The sequence below is a fragment of the Coregonus clupeaformis genome, chromosome 17 (assembly GCF_020615455.1).
Source record: "Coregonus clupeaformis isolate EN_2021a chromosome 17, ASM2061545v1, whole genome shotgun sequence".
NCBI classification, from domain to species: domain Eukaryota; kingdom Metazoa; phylum Chordata; class Actinopteri; order Salmoniformes; family Salmonidae; genus Coregonus; species Coregonus clupeaformis.
In genome coordinates this window covers 64,787,282-64,805,674 of record NC_059208.1, presented here as the reverse complement: position 1 = coordinate 64,805,674, position 18,393 = coordinate 64,787,282, and the positions used below count along the sequence as shown (strand labels likewise).

At 40.6% G+C, this 18,393-nt stretch overlaps 1 protein-coding gene across 2 annotated transcripts in view; it reads left to right on the top strand.

The window, feature by feature from the left end:
- The first annotated feature begins 5,048 nt into the window (after nucleotides 1-5,048).
- The window catches only part of LOC121585682 (low density lipoprotein receptor adapter protein 1-A), a 34,170-nt gene continuing 20,825 nt past the window's right edge, over nucleotides 5,049-18,393 (top strand). The window contains exons 1-2 of one of the 2 annotated variants that reach the window (XM_041902009.2): nucleotides 5,049-5,278; nucleotides 5,509-5,599. In XM_041902009.2, coding sequence (XP_041757943.1) covers nucleotides 5,515-5,599 — 85 coding nt within the window. In that variant the 5' untranslated portion in view covers nucleotides 5,049-5,278; nucleotides 5,509-5,514. The other variant, XM_041902010.2, reaches the window with a different exon arrangement.

Here is an 18,393-nt window from a genome sequence, read left to right as displayed (position 1 = left end):
TGTCTCCTAGAGATGAACGTACTTTGGTGCGAAAAGTGCAAATCAATCCCAGAACAGCAGCAAAGGACCTTGTGAAGATGCTGGAGGAAACGGGTACAAAAGTATCTATATCCACAGTAAAACGAGTCCTATATCGATGTAACCTGAAAGGCCGCTCAGCAAGGAAGAAGCCACTGCTCCAAAACCGCCATAAAAAAGCCAGACTACGGTTTGCAACTGCACATGTGGACAAAGATCATACTTTTTGGAGAAATGTCCTCTGATCTGATTAAAGAAAAATAGAACTGTTTGGCCATAATGACCATCGTTATGTTTGGAGGAAAAAGGGGTGGCTTGCAAGCCGAAGAACACCATCCCAACCGTGAAGCATGGGGGTGGCAGCATCATGCTGTGGGGGTTCTTTGCTGCAGGAGGGACTGGTGCACTTCACAAAATAGATGGCATCATGAGGAAGGACAATTATGTGGATATATTGAAGCAACATCTCAAGACATCAGTCAGGAAGTTAAAGCTTGGTCGCAAATGGGTCTTCCAAATGGACAATGACCCCAAGCATACTTCCAAAGTTGTGGCAAAATGGCTTAAGGACAACAAAGTCAAGGTATTGGAGTGGCCATCACAAAGCCCTGACCTCAATCCTATAGAACATTTGTGGGCAGAACTGAAAAAGCTTGTGCGAGCAAGGAGGCCTACAAACCTGACTCAGTTACACCAGCTCTGTCAGGAGGAATGGGCCAAAATTCACCCAACTTATTGTGGGAAGCCTGTAGAAGGCTACCCGAAACGTTTGACCCAAGTCAAACAATTTAAAGGCAATGCTACCAAATACTAATTGAGTGTATGTAAACTTCTGACCCACTGGGAATGTGATGAAAGAAATAAAAGCTGAAATAAATCATTCTCTCTACTATTATTATTATTTCATTCATCACATTCCCAGTGGGTCAGCATTGCCTTTAAATTGTTTAACTTGGGTCAAACGTTTTGGGTAGCCTTCCACAAGCTTCCCACAATAAGTTGGGTGAATTTTGGCCCATTCCTCCTGACAGAGCTGGTGTAACGGAGTCAGGTTTGTAGGCCTCCTTGCTCGCACACGCTTTTTCAGTTCTGCCCACAAATGTTCTATAGGATTGAGGTCAGGGCTTTGTGATGGCCACTCCAATACCTTGACTGGTCCTCTGTAGCGTGGTCCTCTGTAGCTCAATTGGTAGAGCATGGCGCTTGTAACGCCAGGGTAGTGTGTTCGATCCCCGGGACCACCCATACGTAAAAATGTATGCACACATGACTGTAAGTCGCTTTGGATAAAAGCGTCTGCTAAATGGCATATTATTATTATTATTATTATTATTATTCTGACATTTCACATTCTTAAAATAAAGTGGTGATCCTAACTGACCTAAGACAGGGAATGTTTACTAGAATTAAATGACAGGAATTGCGAAAAACTGAGTTTAAATGTATTTGGCTAAGTTGTATGTAAACTTCCGACTTCAACTGTATATTGACCTGGGCCCATAGGGAGTTCTCTGAGGGTAGATGGAGGCGGATGAGGACTGGCTGGTTAGATGGTATGAATGTCTAGAAAGACCCATCGTACCGCTCAGTCATTCTTTCTTTCAGTCAGTGCTTCATTCTCTCTCTCCTCTTTCTCTCCATTCTAGTTCAGGTTTTGACTTGGTAATGATGTCAAACTACTTTGGGTTTTAAATGAGAGAACTGAAACATTTCAATTGTTAACATGGTACCTTCTGTGAGTTTGATAATGAATGTAAAGTACTTTGTTCATGTTTTGGTATTATCACCATGACTTAAATATGTGATCGTTTTTTTTTTAAACAACACATTTCAGTTTAGTGATGATGATGATGACCATGGTAATGTACATCTCTCTGTAATTTGTACATCACTCCATTTTGAAAACTGTTAAACTCAAATTCACTCCTGTCATTGCTGGAGTAACTGAATCCAAACAATGTCCCGGGATTACAAATTGACTCAAACGCTCGTGATTTGTGGCGTTTCAACACTCCGGTCAAGAAATATATAAATCTATCAAAAATAGGATTGTCAATAAATATGACCTGGTACTGTCTAAACGTTAAGCTATAACCTGGTACTGTCTAAACGTTAAGCTATAACCTGGTACTGTCTAAACGTTAAGCTATAACCTGGTACTGTCTAAACGTTAAGCTATAACCTGGTACTGTCTAAACGTTAAGCTATAACCTGGTACTGTCTAAACGTTAAGCTATAACCTGGTACTGTCTAAACGTTAAGCTATAACCTGGTACTGTCTAAACGTTAAGCTATAACCTGGTACTGTCTAAACGTTAAGCTATAACCTGGTACTGTCTAAACGTTAAGCAATGTAATCTGTTTGCTGTTAAACGCACTTAAACCTGACTTTCCTTTTGGACCAAATTACAATCTGTTGTTAGGCCGTATGACTAAAACCCTAGTGGATTTAATGATGTCTAGGGAACTGATATTTACCAGTTGTCAATTTCACTGTGCCTTGCAATTCCTTTTTTTAAGTAGTTAGTATAATGGGTTACTTTGTCAATCTTGATATAGGACCCTCCCCCCAGGCTGTGTCTCAATAGTGTGAGCTTGATATAGGACCCTCCCCCCAGGCTGTGTCTCAATAGTGTGGGCTTGCTTCCTTTCATTGTACCCTTTCCTCCAATGATCACTGATCTGGCAAGTGGAAGCAACATATGGTGAAAGGGTTTCCATACCTTTCACCTATCATGAAGGAAAGGAGATGAAGGAAGGAAGCCAGTGTAGTGGATTGAGACATCTCCTATCTCTTACCATCTCCCATGCAGCCCCAGTCTCCTTTTCATTAGGCCCAATACTCTTAATATAACACTGAAAACGTGTCTGTCTGAAAAAAAATCTAATTAAACAATGGATTTGGTACATCCAATTTGTATAGGGAGTAGGAATGACTCTGTCAGCCAAACAGCTATTAACTATGTCTGGGGCCGAAAGTTTTACCTGGTCAGGACAAGTGGTCAGTAGAGCAAACTCCAGGCTCCTTATGTCCACTACTACGGTGGCCCAGAGTGGACATCTATCTGTTTACAACCAGGGTTTGGGGTCAATTCAGGAAGTACACTGAAATTCCAATTATCTTCAATGCTTTTTTTAATGAGGAAAATGTGGAATTGGAATTTGATTTAACTCTCTGAATTGAAATGGAATTGACCCCAACCCTGTACATTATTACATACCGAGGAATGTTATAGTATTTCGGTTCAAAGTGCCAAGTTGAAGGTGTTTCCCATTACATCTCCATCCATTCATTACATCGATGTATCTCTAGCTTGCATTAGGATTTTGATAAAAGCATCAGAACATAGCTACACATTTGTTGTGCTCATGTATTTGACATGTTGTTTTTGACGTTCTGTTCTGATTTAGGTTAGGTTGATCGTGGAAAGCAAGTACAGTAAGTTTAGGTTGACTCACTCACCGCTTTATTGTGCATATTTATTTGTAGCAGACAAGTTGTAGCCATTTTCTCTTCCATCATGTTTGAATTATCTCCATCTCTTTCTAGAATGAGTCCCGGTCTGTTTCTGCTCATGCCAACTCCTTATGGAATTGTCATGGCAAAAAAATGTTTTGCTTGACAACTACATTGAGTTGGCAAGAGCAATAACAGATCCGGGAGCAGGCTAATCTCTTTCCAACAAGGGTGGTCCTGTGAAGTATTGTATTTGGAAGTTACACCCTGCCCACTGGGCACACACCTGATTGAATCAACGTTGTTTCCACGTCATTTCAATGAAATTACCGTTGAACTAACTGGAAGAGACATTGAATTAACGCTTGTGCCCAGTGGGTGATCAGTTTGACCATACGCGGTGTTTTCTGCTGTAGGGTGAAATTGCCCCTAGACGCTGATCCTGGATCCTAGAGGAAACTTCACCCCGGAACCGTGTTTTCTCATATTTCCTACCTGGAAAGTATTGGTGTGGATCACAATAATGGACGTGTGACCTGTTTTTAAAGATGTTCTACATGTTTTAGTGGGAAAGAAAAAGTGTTTCGTTTCTCTGTTTTCGTTGTTCCACCATGTTGTTTTCTCTCTATCTCAAAGTGATTTGATATCGACTGCGTCCAAACTCCTCTCACTTTGGGGCCATCACCTGGAATAAAAAAAAACAATCTTGCAGGCGATGATGATGCAAGCTCTTTGAGAACAATATGTGTTTGTATTTCTTTCTCTCTGAGAACAATATGTGTTTGTATTTCTTTCTCTCTCAGATATTCGTATCTAAGATGATGTTTACATGTACCTATTCATCAGGCCATTGTTTAGCCTACTTATGCACCCGAGCAGTTTTAGGTCTTTGAAAGGATGAAGCGGGTTTTGCGAAATGGCGGAAACTGAGGTTTTGTTTGAAACTGCTAGTTAGTCGGGTGAAGATAATAGCACAGAGAATGAGGGGAATAAGAGAAGTACAGTTGGATATTGGTATTGGACCTATGCTACCTGGGAAATCGGTTTAACGTCTCAAAGAAACTCTGGAATGTGTTGGAGGAAAGTGTTGAGTCGGTGAGAGTCACAAGAAGTGCTTTTATTAACACATGTTGTGTGTCTGCGGAGCAGAAGAAGCGTGTTTTAAGCCTCAAAAAGATATCGGAGTGGAATGTTTCCTGAATGGATTTTTTTAAGCAGGGTGCCTATCAAGGGGGTTAAGTCTGGGGTGTCGCAAGAGGGCGGCAGGTAGCTTAGTGGTTAAGAGCGTTGTGCCAGTAACCGAAAGGTCGCTGGTTCTAATCCCCAAGCCGACAAGGTGAAAAATCTGTCGATGTGCCCTTGAGCAAGACACTTAACCCTAATTGCTCCTGTAAGTAGCTCTGGATAAGAGCGTCTGCAAAATAACGTAAATGTAAGTAAAGGGCATGATATAACTGAAGACATACATGGCACCATTAACATTGGATGCCAACCGCCGTTAAACCCCATCGAAGAAGAAGAAGCGGTAGATCGTTGAAACATTGTACTTCCAATGAGTGGGAAAACTTGAGGATAAACGTATAGTTCCTATTTTTCTATGAGCATACCGTCCTCTAGTTTACTTCAATACAGAATAAGGCTTTGAAAACATGCAGGAGGAGGAGGAGAGCAAACGTTTAATACCACAAGGTGGCGACAGTACATTATTATTGGTTGTAACCCATGACTGTTGCACTTAGAAAAAAACATTGGGACAAGTAGCCTGGCGTTATCACTTGTCGGTATCACAGTCGCAGATAACAGGTAATAAAGCAACGACAGTTATCAAATGCCACTTGACACAAACACTATGTTATCCTCTTGGGATTCCCTCTTATGACGTGATTGCCCATTCGGTTGATTGACATATAGCGCCGCCCACCGTGCCCAAATTCAAGTCATCCCAATAATCAAAGCACGAAGTCAACAACAGTCTTGGAGCTCTGAGGTCTAGAAAGACTACAAACACTTTGTCAACTTTCATTGTCCTAAAGGCGGCGATGGATGCCATAAGGTCGGCTGGAAGAGCTATCATTCGAAGTCCAAGTGTGGCGAAAAGGTCTTGGAATGCGGGCAAACATAAAAGTAAGATTTGAAGTGAAAACTTCCTCTGTCTTCTTCACTCCCGTTCACACATCCATTGTAGTGAACAAAATATTCGACAAACATTGTTTTATTAGTGTAAACACAGCAAATTATTAACACATTTGCCAATTTTTTATGTGTGTAGGTCAAATGTCCATGCAATGCCGAACTTGTTATGATAGTGTGTTGGCTACTTAATAACACTTGTTACATCCGGTGCAGCATTTTACATCATCAATCATGTCCATTGCATCTGTTTCATTAGTTCACTGACTAGGCTAGCCTACTGTTATCATAAGATGATTGGTGGCACAATTAGGCCTAATCAATTACGTAAAAACGAACATGTAGCCACCACGTTTCCTATCAAATTAACCAGGTTGCAATATATATATATATTTTTTTTTTGTGATGGGATTTTGAATGAAGAATGTCCTCGGAGAGATAAGAACTGGCAGTGAAGGCTATCCAGTGAGCCACTAGCCTCAAGTCTTCCCATATGAGATCAGAGCCTGAAATGCAACACACCCTTGATAATAACCATATTCATCTCGCATGCAGTAATCTAACTGCATGTTTTGGTAACAGTACTCTATTATTTCCTATACTCTGTCAGCCTTATCCCTATATTGGGTACTCTTTACTGACACTGTTCACTATTACAGTAGCCTAATGGAGGGGGAATGTTGCCTGTACATACTGTAAGTAGCCTACTTAAAAATCCACTTTCTAAAATAACAAAATGTCCATTGTGATACCAATGTTTAAATCAAGTCTTAGCCCTCTCTCGGTAGTTTGAATGTCTGTGTAGTGTAGCATTCTAAGCCCCTTTCCATTGGAATAGTCTCTCACCCAGTTTGGAATGCTGTCAATGGAATTGGAACACAACACAGTGGCTGTTCTGTACACTAATGTTCCAACTTCCCGGCACTGTGGGGCATAAAAAGGTCAGTTGGCCACCACCGTGTGTCAGCATCGCTCCCTATTCCCTACGTAGTGCATAGAGCCCTATGGGACCTGGTCAAAAGCAGTGCACTATATAGGGAATAGGGTGCCATGTGGGGTGCAGATTGTGTGCTAAATCTCACTTGATCCTGGGCGAGGGGGTGATTCAGCGGCGGCAGGGGAAACTAGAACTACTTATCTCTATAACCATGGTAACAGCTAATACAGGAGTGCTCCAGGTCAGTAAATCCACACAGTTTATCCATTATATTGACCAGGTACTCTAGTGGCCTCTCTAACAATGAAAATAATTGTCTTTAAAAAATGGAAGGCAGTCGGGAGAAGGCATATAAATACTTAGGCATTTGGATTGATATAGATTTGACGTTTCAAAACATACACTGTAGATCAAATAAAATTATATTTGTCACATGCTCCGAATACAACAGGTGTAGACCTTTACAGTGAAATGCTTACTTACAAGCCCTTAACCAACAATGCAGTTTTTAAGAAAAAAAAGTGTTAAGTAAAAAATAAAATAATTAAAGAGCAGCAGTAAAAATAACAGTAGCGAGGCTATATACAGGGGGTACCGGTACAGAGCCAATGGGAAATAACAGTAGGGAGGCTATATACAGGGGGTACCGGTACAGAGTCAATGGGAAATAACAGTAGCGAGGCTATGAACAGGGGGTACCGGTACAGAGTCAATGGGAAATAACAGTAGGGAGGCTATATACAGGGGGTACCGGTACAGGGTCAATGTGAAATAACAGTAGGGAGGCTATATACAGGGGGGTACCGGTACAGAGCCAATGGGAAATAACAGTAGCGAGGCTATATACAGGGGGTACCGGTACAGAGCCAATGTGAAATAACAGTAGCGAGGCTATATACAGGGGGTACCGGTACAGAGCCAATGGGAAATAACAGTAGAGAGGCTATATACAGGGGGGTACCGGTACAGAGTCAATGGGAAATAACAGTAGCGAGGCTATATACAGGGGGTACCGGTACAGAGTCAATGGGAAATAACAGTAGCGAGGCTATATACAGGGGGTACCGGTACAGAGTCAATGGGAAATAACAGTAGCGAGGCTATATACAGGGGGTACCGGTACAGAGCCAATGTGTAATAACAGTAGGGAGGCTATATACAGGGGGTACCGGTACAGAGTCAATGTGCGAGGACACAGGCTAGATGAGCTTGTTAAAAAGCTAAGATTTTAAAGTTGACTTTTTCCACAGAAACCGATGGTGCCTTTCTCTAAGCAGTAGGAAGCAGATTATTCAGTCAACCTTTTGATCTGTTCCTGATTATGGTGAAATAATTTTTATCAAAGTGCAGCTGCTACTACTCTTAACCCTTTGGATGCCGTCTACATGTACATTTTTACCACAGTGCCCTTTGTTTTGTTACAGGTGACAGTTTTGATACTCATCACTGCATCCTGTATCAAAAGGTTGGCTGGACTTCGCTAAAAAAACCCGTAGATCTCTACATTACTCCCTTTTCTGTTTACAAGCACCTGCTTCATAAACTTCCGTCTCATCTAACTTTGCTGTTGAAGCATAGACATGCCTGAGTTCACAGGATTGGTTAACGCTAGAGGTTCACAGGATTGGTTAACTCTAGAGGTTCACAGGATTGGTTAACTCTAGAGGTTCCCAGGATTGGTTAACTCTAGAGGTTCCCAGGATTGGTTAACTCTAGAGGTTCACAGGATTGGTTAACTCTAGAGGTTCACAGGATTGGTTAACTCTAGAGGTTCACAGGATTGGTTAACTCTAGAGGTTCACAGGATTGGTTAACTCTAGAGGTTCACAGGATTGGTTAACTCTAGAGGTTCACAGGATTGGTTAACTCTAGAGGTTCACAGGATTGGTTAACTCTAGAGGTTCACAGGATTGGTTAACTCTTGAGGTTCCGAGGTTCTCCACCGAGGAGGTAAATCTGCTTTTAGTTTTAAAGCACCGTATTGTTGGAATTCTAAATACATTTCATCGTACATTTACATTTTCGTCATTTAGCAGACACTCTTATCCAGAGGGACTTACAAATTGGTGCATTCACCTTATGATAGCCAGTGGGACAACCACTTTATAATTATAATTATTTTTATTTTTTGGGGGGGGTGGGGTAAGGGGGGGGTAGGATTACTTTATCCTATCCCAGGTATTCCTTAAAGAGGTGGGGTTTCAAATGTCTCCGGAAGGTGGTGAGTGACTCCGCTGTCCTGGCGTCGTGAGGGAGCTTGTTCCACCATTGGGGTGCCAGAGCAGCGAACAGTTTTGACTGGGCTGAGCGGGAACTGTGCTTCCGCAGAGGAAGGGGGGCCAGCAGGCCAGAGGTGGATGAACGCAATGCCCTCGTTTGGGTGTAGGGACTGATCAGAGCCTGAAGGTACGGAGGTGTTCTGGTGCCGTTCAGGCAGTTTAGAGGATTGATTGGGGACTTATTGGTGGAGGAATTGAACTGTTTTTCTGGGTGATTTGTGATGTTTTACTTGTGCTCTCCATGACTATGTTTTTATATTTTAATATGTGTATATACAGTATATGTACAGTGAGGGGAAAAAAGTATCTGATCCCATGCTGATTTTGTACGTTTGCCCACTGACAAAGACATGATCAGTCTATAATTTTAATGGTAGGTTTATTTGAACAGTGAGAGACAGAATAACAACAACAAAAATCCAGAAAAAAGCATTACTTTTTTTTAAATAAATTGATTTGCATTTTAATGAGGGAAATAAGTATTTGACCCCCTCTCAATCAGAAAGATTTCTGGCTCCCAGGTGTCTTTTATTCAGGTAACGAGCTGAGATTAGGAGCACAATCTTAAAGGGAGTGCTCCTAATCTCAGTTTGTTACCTGTATAAAAGACACCTGTCCACAGAAGCAATCAATCAATCAGATTCCAAACTCTCCACCATGGCCAAGACCAAAGAGCTCTCCAAGGATGTCAGGGACAAGATTGTAGACCTACACAAGGCTGGAATGGGCTACAAGACCTTCGCCAAGCAGCTTGGTGAGAAGGGGACAACAGTTGGTGCGATTATTCGCAAATGGAAGAAACACAAAATAACTGTCAATCTCCCTCGGCCTGGGGCTCCATGCAAGATCTCACCTCGTGGAGTTGCAATGATCATGAGAACGGTGAGGAATCAGCCCAGAACTACACAGGAGGATCTTGTCAATGATCTCAAGGCAGCTGGGACCTTAGTCACCAAGAAAACAATTGGTAACACACTACGCCGTGAAGGACTGAAATCCTGCAGCGCCCGCAAGGTCCCCCTGCTCAAGAAAGCACATATACAGGGCCGTCTGAAGTTTGCCAATGAACATCTGAATGATTCAGAGGAGAACTGGGTGAAAGTGTTGTGGTCAGATGAGACCAAAATCGAGCTCTTTGGCATCAACTCAACTCGCCGTGTTTGGAGGAGGAGGAATGCTGCCTATGACCCCAAGAACACCATCCCCACCGTCAAACATGGAGGTGGAAACATTATGCTTTGGGGGTGTTTTTCTGCTAAGGGGACAGGACAACTTCACCGCATCAAAGGGACGATGGACAGGGCCATGTACCGTCAAATCTTGGGTGAGAACCTCCTTCCCTCAGCCAGGGCATTGAAAATGGGTTGTGGATGGGTATTCCAGCATGACAATGACCCAAAACACACGGCCAAGGCAACAAAGGAGTGGCTCAAGAAGAAGCACATTAAGGTCCTGGAGTGGCCTAGCCAGTCTCCAGACTTTAATCCCATAGAAAATCTGTGGAGGGAGCTGAAGGTTCGAGTTGCCAAACGTCAGCCTCGAAACCTTAATGACTTGGAGAAGATCTGCAAAGAGGAGTGGAACAAAATCCCTCCTGAGATGTGTGCAAACCTGGTGGCCAACTACAAGAAACGTCTGACCTCTGATTGCCAACAAGGGTTTTGCCACCAAGTACTAAGTCATGTTTTGCAGAGGGGGTCAAATACTTATTTCCCTCATTAAAATGCAAATCAATTTATAAAATGTTTTACATGCGTTTTTCTGGATTTTTTGTTGTTATTCTGTCTCTCACTGTTCAAATAAACCTACCATTAAAAGTATAGACTGATCATGTCTTTGTCAGTGGGCAAACGTACAAAATCAGCAGGGGATCAAATACTTTTTTCCCTCACTGTATGTGTTATTTCATAGTTTTGATGTCTTCACTATTATTCTACAATATAGTAAAAATAAAGAAACCCTTGAATGAGACAGTCCAAACTTTTGACTGTTCTGTATGGTAGAGGGGTATGTAATGTTGATTTAACTGTGATGTATGGTAGAGGGGTAGGTAAAGTTGATTTAGAGCTATTGGCAATGAGTCTCTCTAAGTAGGCTTTCTGAGTGTTAAGGTTAGTCTTTGTCTGAATCTGTTCTCCAGGTTAGGGCAAAATCCTCAGTCAAATCCTCGTATCCTGCAGGATTGGCCATTGTCAGGCATGTAGACTGGGGGCAACTTCCTCCTTTGGATAGATGTTGCCCTCAAGGCACAGATATAATCTGTTTACCGTTTCCCATAATCCTAATCTCAACCAGGGGAGAAAATGCCAAAGTGACCTTAGATTAAACTTCTGTTATTCATTTTTCTCTGTAACACACCTCACCCTCCCTTTCCTCTTGTCCCTTGTCAAAACAGATTGCTTTTGGTTTAGAGAGGGTTTTTAGAAATGGTTTGAGGTAAAGCCACCTTGGCAGACTTTTCCACATCCTCTGGTGTACAGACCATTGGGCAATATTGCTCCATTTTGAGGCCACATCACTTCATATCACCAACAGTATCGTTTGTCCTCTTCTTCATATTACCAACAGTATCGTTTGTCCTCTTCTTCATATTACCAACAGTATCGTTTGTCCTCTTCTTCATATTACCAACAGTATCGTTTGTCCTCTTCTTCATATCACCAACAGTATCGTTTGTCCTCTTCTTCATATTACCAACAGTATCGTTTGTCCTCTTCTTCATATTACCAACAGTATCGTTTGTCCTCTTCTTCATATTACCAACAGTATCGTTTGTCCTCTTCATCATATTACCAACAGTATCGTTTGTCCTCTTCTTCATATCACCAACAGTATCGGTTGTCCTCTTCTTCATATCACCAACAGTATCGGTTGTCCTCTTCTTCATATCACCAACAGTATCGTTTGTCCTCTTCTTCATATCACCAACAGTATCGTTTGCCCTCTTCTTCATATCACCAACAGTATCGTTTGTCCTCTTCTTCATATCACCAACAGTTTCGTTTGTCCTCTTCTTCATATCACCAACAGTTTCGTTTGTCCTCTTCTTCATATCACCAACAGTATCGTTTGTCCTCTTCTTCATATCACCACCCGAGTGGCGCAGTGGTCTAAGGCACTGCATCGCAGTGCTAGCTGTGCCACTAGAGATCCTGGTTCGAATCCAGGCTCTGTCGTAGCCGGCCGCGATCGGGAGACCCACGGGGCGGCGCACAATTGGCCCAGCGTCGTCCAGGGTAGGGGAGGCAGGGGATGTAGCTCAGTTGGTAGAGCGTGGCGTTTGCAACACCAGGGTTGTGGGTTCGATAAAATAATGTATGTGCTAACTGTAAGTCGCTCTGGATAAGAGCGTCTGCTAAATGACGTAAATGTAAATGTAATGTAAATGTATCATTTGTCCTCTTTCCCATGACCTCTTATTCTGTAACAACACTACAAGGCTCTGCTTATTCCAATAGTACATACCATAGAATAAAAAACTAGAAAACAAATTAGTCATTTAATAGGATCTCGTTGGTACGTAGAGTTCTGTGAATTCAATCATATTTGTTCAGTCACTCCTATGGTATGTATACCTAGTTATGTGAAATCCATTTTGTTCTAACCCCCATTCCTATAGTATGGGTTGACTTCATTTTGTTGGTGATATTTTATTAAACAATAAACAACATACAAATGACAAACAGACGCACACAAACATCCACAGCATCACTCTCTGCCACATGGCCTCAAAGTGCACCATTTTGTTTCTCTCAGTCGTCCACGCACTGTCAACATTTAGATAATAAAGTATTTGACCTTTCCATTGTGTTAACGATGGAGGGTTGGTTGATTTCCAGTTTAAGTATACATCTTTTCAAGATTGACGAGGAAAGGTCCGACCCATTGGGTATCTCACTGTACCCTCATGCCATGTCTTGAAATATGCAGACAGACGGATTCAAAGTAAATTTACATTGTAATAATTCTGACAGCCAACTTTCTAGCTCCGCCCATAACTTTTGGACATTACAACATTCCCAGAAGGCATGGATTGAGTCATTGTTAGTTTTACACTTAAGACATGACTCTGCCGTTGTGCTGTAGAATTTGTGAATTTTGTGTAATAAATTCTATACATTAGTTTATACTTGATTCGGTGTACATTTTCGTTGACTGTAGTTAGTTCCAACATTCCCTCCATCTTGTGCCAATATCAGTTATTTTGAAGTCTTGGTTCCAATAGTTTATATATTTTTCTAAATTATTGTCAGTTGGATCGGCTCTCGGCTCTCTGCAAGGTTTTGTATATTTTTCCCCATCATATGAACATCCTTTTCTGACTCAAATAAGATTCCCTCAAGGTTGCTCTGATGTCCATAAGATTTCTAATCAACATTTCTTGATATGAAACTTTTTAAATTGCATGTGTTTTGAAAATGCCTACTTTGGTCATTACAAAATTGCTTTTAATTATTTCATGGAAATAAATGTATTTCCTATTGCCAAGTCATTTATGGTGTCTATGCCTTTTAGTTTTCCATGTGGACCAATTTATCGATGAATCCAAGGATTGTTCCATAGGGTTGTGTTTTTAGGGAGTGATATGGGTTCATGTAGAATACGTTTCATTTTCTTCCATATTGTTATAGTGTTCTTAACTATGAAGTTGTTAATAATGTTAGCTTCATCCTTAGAAAATAGACACGTGAAAAGATTCTGGGGATGAGCATGTGCATCTTCAATATATACCCATTGTTTCTCTTTAGTGCATTTAACAATATGTCACAAGTAAAAGCCTTGGGTGGCGAGTTGATACAATTCCAAGTCTGGAAGGTTAAAACCACCCTCTGACTTAGGAAGATGTAAAACGTTCCTTTTTATTCTGAGTTTTATTTGCCCATATAAAGTCTGTTATGACCGGGGATACTTTTGTAAAGAATGTCTTCGGTGGGGTAATTGGTATTACCGAGAATAAATATTAAAACATTCAGAGCCATGCCATTCTGAAGAGGTGTATTCTCCCTGGAAGATTGTTCCACTTAATTAGATCTGCTCTCATATTGTTGAGTAATGGGATAAAATTATATTTGTTGTTTGTTTTCACTTATTAAGCATCCTAAGTATTTAATATTTATTGTGGTCCACTTAAACCATTGCTGTAGAGTTATTATTTTGCCTATTGCCATTTTATAATTTTTCCACGTAAATTTTATATCCTGAGTATTCTATAATAATAATAATAATAATAATGCCATTTAGCAGACGCTTTTATCCAAAGCGACTTACAGTCATGCGTGCATCATTTTTTGTGTATGGGTGGTCTATTCTGAAAATATTTTTATCAAGGGGGGCATTGAGTTTTCAATATTGGTCAGGGATGTCATGAGATCATCTGGAAATAAGTTTAGTTTATATTAATGTTTACCAATACTGATACCCGTTACGTTTAGGTCCTGTCTAATTCTTTTTGCAAGCGGTTCCCATTGTTCCAGTGCAAACAGGAGAGGGGAGATGGGACATCCCTGTCTTGTGCCCATTTCTATAGCAAATTCATCAGATAATGTATTATTTGTGTACATTTTGGCTTTAGGACATTTATACAATATCTTTATTATGTATTATTTCAGCTGGAAAGTTGAAAGCTTCCAAAGTTTTAAATAGAAAAGGCCGTTCAAGATGTCCTAAAGCCTTTTTGGCATCAACAGACATGATTGATAAATCTATATCTATGTTTTTTTGCGTATTGTACTAAACATGTTATTGTGTTTGTTTGTGTCTATTTTTTTATAAAACCCTGTTTTGATTGATATGTATCCTCTGTAGCTCAATTGGTAGAGCATGGCGCTTGTAACGCCAGGGTAGTGGGTTCGATCCCTGGGACCACCCATACGTAAAAATGTATGCACACATGACTGTAAGTCGCTTTGGATAAAAGCATCTGCTAAATGGCATATTATAATAATAATAATATAATAATAATAATAATAATAATAATAATAATAATAATAATATTATTATGGTAAGACTTTTGCCATTCTATTGCTTTTGAGCTTTGTTATTGTTTTGTCACGATTGTTATTAAATGTATGGGTCTGTAATCAGCAGGGGACTCCAGATTTCCCTGGTTTTAATATAACTGAAATATCTGTTTGATACGTGGAACTAGGAAGCACTGAATTGAGTGGCATAAGGGCACTACTTTGTCACAAAATGTTAAATAGAATTCTATGGGAAAGCCGTCCATCACTGGTGCTTTTCTCCTTGCAAATGTTTTAACAGATTTTTATATTTATTATTGGGTGACCTCTGTTTTTAGTGATTTTATTTTTTGTCTGCTGATAATTGTTTCAGTTGAAGTCTAAGAAGGCTGTATGATCAGTCTAACTGTTGTTTAATTCAGATTTCTATAGATTTTCATAGCTTTTAAAATGGTAATTAATTGCGTTGTTTCTAGTTAACACATTTTGTATCTTTTATCTTTAAAAATTATAACTGGTTTGGAGTGGATATGTTTTGTGAGGGCTGTAAGATATTTACCAGGTTTGTTTGCAATTAAATAGTATGCTTTATTTGAGTTTAACCTGTAGTTGTTGGCTCTCTTCAAAAAGAAAATATCGTATTCCTGCTTAAGTTCAGAAATGGTATTTTCTTTATCTTTCCTCTGTCTACATTTGTAATGGTAAAGGGTTAGATTTTTTTCCATTTATGTATTTAGTAAATGTCAAGTCCTGAAGATACACTCTGTTCATTCTCCATATTCTGTCGCTAAGTGTATTTTCTGATGGTGTAATTAAGCATGATACCGGAGAATGATCCGATATCACTGTCATGGCGTTTTGAACCCAGTAAATTGTTTAGAGCATTTTTGGAATAGTCAATTCTTGAATAGCTTTTCTTACTTTGAGAAAAAAAAAAGTAGTATTTTTTACATTTTAGTCATTTAGCAGACACTCTTATCCAGAGCGACTTACAGTTAGTGAGTGCATACATTATTTTATTTTTCATACTGGCCCCCCGTGGGAATTGAACCCACAACCCTGGCGTTGCAAACGCCATGCTCTACCAACTGAGCTACATCCCTGCCGGCCATTCCCTCCCCTACCCTGGGCCAATTGTGCGCCGCCCCATGGGTCTCCCGGTCGCGGCCGGCTACGACAGAGCCTGGATTGTAGTTGGGAATAATAATCTTCAGGTGTTCTGTAAAATTATTTGTAAAGATAATTAGCCTTTTTTTGTTACGTCTGTCAATCTACGACTGTATGATATAGGTCACCTGCTAAAATAAAAAGTCCTGTATGGATTTGATCTAATAACTTGAATTCTATCTAAAAACACCAGATTTGCCCCTGGTGGGATATACAATTAAATCAATGTGCATTTTTCACGATGTAAGGTACAATTCAACATTAGAAAACGGCCTTTGTGGTCCTTGTGCTGCGAGTTCAGTAATACTGTTTTTCCTCATTCCTATAGAACGTGTTTACTTATGTGAATTCAATAATACTGTTTTTTAATATTCCTATAGATGTAGGATTTAGTTGACTGAGTTCTGAGAATGTACTATTATTGTTTGTTCAGTCATGGATTCTGATAGGCTGTTTTGTCTTAAAAGAGGGCTCTGATTAGCTGTTGTGTGTTGATAGAGGGGTCTGATGCTGTGCGGTTTCCTGTTGTTGTGGCAATGTTTGTTTACCTTTAGAAGACCGCCCTGCTTATCTTTTGTGTGTGTGTCACTGTGGTCTAATCTATAGTTCCAACTTCCATTCAGAAACCTCACGTGAACTTGAATCCTCACAGGTCTTCTAAAAAGCAGTGTTTTCATTGGACGTTAGCCCAGTCAGATAGTCAGCCCCTAGATAACATAGGCTTTACAGTGCATTCGGAAAGTATTCAGACCTCTTCACGTTTTCACATTTGTTACGTTATGGCCTTATTCTAAAATTGATTAAATAAAAACATGTCCACATATACAGTGGGGAAAAAAAGTATTTAGTCAGCCACCAATTGTGCAAGTTCTCCCACTTAAAAAGATGAGAGAGGCCTGTAATTTTCATCATAGGTACATGTCAACTATGACAGACAGAATGAGAAGAAAAAAATCCAGAAAATCACATTGTAGGATTTTTTATGAATTTATTTGCAAATTATGGTGGAAAATAAGTATTTGGTCAATAACAAAAGTTTCTCAATACTTTGTTATATACCCTTTGTTGGCAATGACACAGGTCAAACGTTTTCTGTAAGTCTTCACAAGGTTTTCACACACTGTTGCTGGTATTTTGGCCCATTCCTCCATGCAGATCTCCTCTAGAGCAGTGATGTTTTGGGGCTGTCGCTGGGCAACACGGACATTCAACTCCCTCCAAAGATTTTCTATGGGGTTGAGATCTGGAGACTGGCTAGGCCACTCCAGGACCTTGAAATGCTTCTTACGAAGCCACTCCTTCGTTGCCTGGGCGGTGTGTTTGGGATCATTTTCATGCTGAAAGACCCAGCCACGTTTCATCTTCAATGCCCTTGCTGATGGAAGGAGGTTTTCACTCAAAATCTCACGATACATGGCCCCATTCATTCTTTCCTTTACACGGATCAGTCGTCCTGGTCCCTTTGCAGAAAAACAGCCCCAAAGCATGATGTTTCCACCCCCCATGCTTCACAGTAGGTATGGTGTTCTTTGGATGCAACTCAGCATTCTTTGTCCTCCAAACACGACGAGTTGAGTTTTTACCAAAAAGTTCTATTTTGGTTTCATCTGACCATATGACATTCTCCCAATCCTCTTCTGGATCATCCAAATGCACTCTAGCAAACTTCAGACGGGCCTGGACATGTACTGGCTTAAGCAGGGGGACACGTCTTGCACTGCAGGATTTGAGTCCTTGGCGGCGTAGTGTGTTACTGATGGTAGGCTTTGTTACTTTGGTCCCAGCTCTCTGCAGGTCATTCACTAGGTCCCCCCGTGTGGTTCTGGGATTTTTGCTCACTGTTCTTGTGATCATTTTGACCCCACGGGGTGAGATCTTGCGTGGAGCCCCAGATCGAGGGAGATTATCAGTGGTCTTGTATGTCTTCCATTTCCTAATAATTGCTCCCACAGTTGATTTCTTCAAACCAAGCTGCTTACCTATTGCAGATTCAGTCTTCCCAGCCTGGTGCAGGTCTACAATTTTGTTTCTGGTGTCCTTTGACAGCTCTTTGGTCTTGGCCATAGTGGAGTTTGGAGTGTGACTGTTTGAGGTTTTGGACAGGTGTCTTTTATACTGATAACAAGTTCAAACAGGTGCCATTAATACAGGTAACGAGTGGAGGACAGAGGAGCCTCTTAAAGAAGAAGTTACAGGTCTGTGAGAGCCAGAAATCTTGCTTGTTTGTAGGTGACCAAATACTTATTTTCCACCATAATTTGCAAATAAATTCATTAAAAATCCTACAATGTGATTTTCTGGATTTTTTTCCCTCCATTTGTCTGTCATAGTTGACGTGTACCTATGATGAAAATTACAGGCCTCTCTCATCTTTTTAAGTGGGAGAACTTGCACAATTGGTGGCTGACTAAATACTTTTTTTCCCCACTGTATCTACCTGCAATA